Source organism: Alligator sinensis, unplaced genomic scaffold (assembly GCF_000455745.1).
Source record: "Alligator sinensis unplaced genomic scaffold, ASM45574v1 scaffold107_3, whole genome shotgun sequence".
NCBI lineage: Eukaryota > Metazoa > Chordata > Crocodylia > Alligatoridae > Alligator > Alligator sinensis.
Window position 1 is genome coordinate 898066 of NW_005842578.1, and position 2315 is coordinate 900380.

General features: G+C 65.3%; 2 protein-coding genes across 4 annotated transcripts in view; one reads left to right on the forward strand and one right to left on the reverse strand.

The window, feature by feature from the left end:
- Positions 1-1194, forward strand: part of ERCC2 (ERCC excision repair 2, TFIIH core complex helicase subunit) — an 8557-nt gene extending 7363 nt beyond the window's left edge. The window contains exons 17-20 of the mRNA XM_025214317.1: positions 280-350; positions 529-672; positions 768-911; positions 996-1194. Of these exons, the coding sequence (XP_025070102.1) occupies positions 280-350; positions 529-672; positions 768-911; positions 996-1088 (452 nt within the window). The 3' untranslated portion in view covers positions 1089-1194. The remainder of the gene's footprint in view (positions 1-279; positions 351-528; positions 673-767; positions 912-995) is intronic.
- A 50-nt stretch (positions 1195-1244) lies between these two features.
- KLC3 (kinesin light chain 3) overlaps positions 1245-2315 on the reverse strand; it is a 5236-nt gene continuing 4165 nt past the window's right edge. The window contains exons 9-12 of one of the 3 annotated variants that reach the window (XM_006032524.3): positions 2241-2284; positions 2009-2133; positions 1682-1754; positions 1245-1596 (exon numbers count right to left, since the gene is read on the reverse strand). In XM_006032524.3, the coding sequence (XP_006032586.2) occupies positions 1507-1596; positions 1682-1754; positions 2009-2133; positions 2241-2284 (332 nt within the window). In that variant the 3' untranslated portion in view covers positions 1245-1506. Of the gene's footprint in view, positions 1597-1681; positions 1755-2008; positions 2152-2240; positions 2285-2315 lie in introns of all 3 variants that reach the window. The other 2 variants (XM_025214298.1, XM_006032525.3) reach the window with 2 other exon arrangements.

Genomic DNA, 2315 nt, shown 5'->3' on the forward strand with positions numbered 1-2315 from the left:
GTGCTCTGGGGGGGGGTGGGGGGGGGGGGGGCAGCGTGCTGCAATTGGCAGCGTCCTTCAGCCCAGTCCTTGGCCTCTGGCCCTGCTCACGCCTTGGGGGCAGTGCCTGTCTCTAGGCCTGCAGGGAGTGGTGGTACCGCCACCCCCACCTCCCTGCCTGTGTAACCCCCACCATAGCTCTCTGCTCCTGGCCTTTCCCAGCATGCAACAGGCTTAGGTTGTGGGACTGGTGTTGGGGGATAATCCTGGGGTGATGCTGACTGCCCACTCTGCCGGCAGTGCACCACTACGGCCGTGCCGTTATCATGTTTGGGGTGCCCTACGTCTACACCCAGAGCCGCATCCTCAAGGTGAGCTGGGCTAGGCACCCCCAGCCCACTGAGTCTTGCCAACCTGCCCTGTCTGCTGGGGCATGGGGTGGGGGCAGCAGGGCCTGGACGTGGCCAGGACCCACCCAGCATGGCTCCATGGCCCCTGGTGCGGGGGGACCTCCCCCAGCCCCGTGCAATGTTCCCTGCACCCCGGCAGGCACGGCTGGAATACCTGCGGGACCAGTTCCAGATACGGGAAAATGACTTCCTGACCTTCGATGCCATGCGGCATGCAGCCCAGTGTGTGGGCCGGGCTATCCGCGGCAAGACCGACTACGGCCTCATGGTCTTTGCTGACAAGGTACCATGGGCGGTGCATCCGGGGGGGACGTTCCCACCCTGCACAGCCTATGGTCCAGGCTCCCCCAGCACTCCCTGACTGCTTCCCCTTGGCAGCGCTACGCCCGGGCCGACAAGCGGGGGAAGCTGCCACGCTGGATCCAGGAGCACATCACCGATGCCAACCTCAACCTAACAGTGGATGAGGCCGTGCAGGTGGCCAAGTACTTCCTGCGCCAGATGGCCCAGCCCTTTCATAAGGTCGGTCCTGCCCTCCCACCTGCTCCAGTCCCAGTCCCAGACCTGGTCCCCAGGCCTGCCTCTCACCCCCTCTCCCTGCTGCAGGAGGACCAGCTCGGCCTGTCCCTGCTGACACTGGAGCAGCTGCAGTCTGAGGAGACTCTGCGCCGTGTCGAGGAGATCGCGCACCAGGCCTGAGCCCTGTCGGGGCCCATAGGTGCCAGGTGCCCTGCAGGCAGGGCTGGTGCTTGGTCTGGACTGGACCAGGGGTGTCTGGGCTGGCAATAAAGTGGTTTGTACCTGGGCTGCTGCCTTGCTCTGTGCCCTGCTGACACCCTGCACGCTTAGACGCGAGACCAGTAGCTACCGATGCCTTTATTGCGTGGCCACACTGGCCTTGCTCCATGCTATAAATACAATAAATACAGGACGGCTAGATGGACAGCTGGGCTGCAGATGGTTAAGGCAGCAGATGCTTTATGCCCAGCCAGGGCAGGACCTTCCTGAGAGAGCGACTCTTGCTACGGTGGCTGGCATTGAGCAGCAGGGCCCGGTGCGGTTGGGGTGACTGCAGCTGGGCTAATGCAGGTCGTGGGCTCAGTTCCTTAGGTGGGTCCTAGCTGGCACTGGGCGGGGAGCTGCTAGGCGCAAGGGTCTGGGTGCTAGAGCTGAGCGCCCGGCTCTCGGGCAGGCTGTGGCTGGCAGCCTGTGGGAAGGAGGGCATCAGGGCTCATCCTGGGGCCCCAGCCTGTGCAAAGCTGGGGGGGCCAGCTAGGATGGGGATCACTCACCAGGAGGGACAGCACAGGGGCCGCTGGCCTCTCCCCAACATGCAGGACGCTCAGGGAGCTGGCGCGTTTCAGCCTGGGGGAGAGCGGGACTGTGAGAGCAGTGCAAGGTGGCTACAGGGTCTCACCTGAGCTGGAGGCTGAAGTGAAGGGGCCCTTGGGCTCCAGAGATGGGGGTCTCAGCCCCCTCCCTGACACACCCCCTCCCCCATAACAGGCTGTGGCACAAACAAGTAGTGTGGGCAGCTGTTGGTGATGGGATTGGAGCAAGGGGTCAGGGTTCACCCGGGGCAGAGGAAGGCAGTGGGGCTGGGCAGGGGCAGGGCTCACCCGGCATTGGGGGGGGTGCCCCGTGCACTCTCGCCCCGGAGCCGGGAGACCAGCTTCTCGCTGCCACGCCGAATGGACTCCCGCAGCTTGGAGAAGGAGCTGCTGCGCCGCAGGCTGCTGCCAGCCTGCGAGATACAGCTCGACTGGGGTCAGGCACATCTTGCCTGGCCCCGGTCCTGGCCCCAGGGGGGCAGTCAGCACCTCCCACCCCCACCCCTGGGCCCACACCTACCCGGCTGTGAGGCATGGTGCCACTCTGCACTGCGGGGCCATCACCTGTGGGGACGAGAGCGAGTGAGATCCCGGG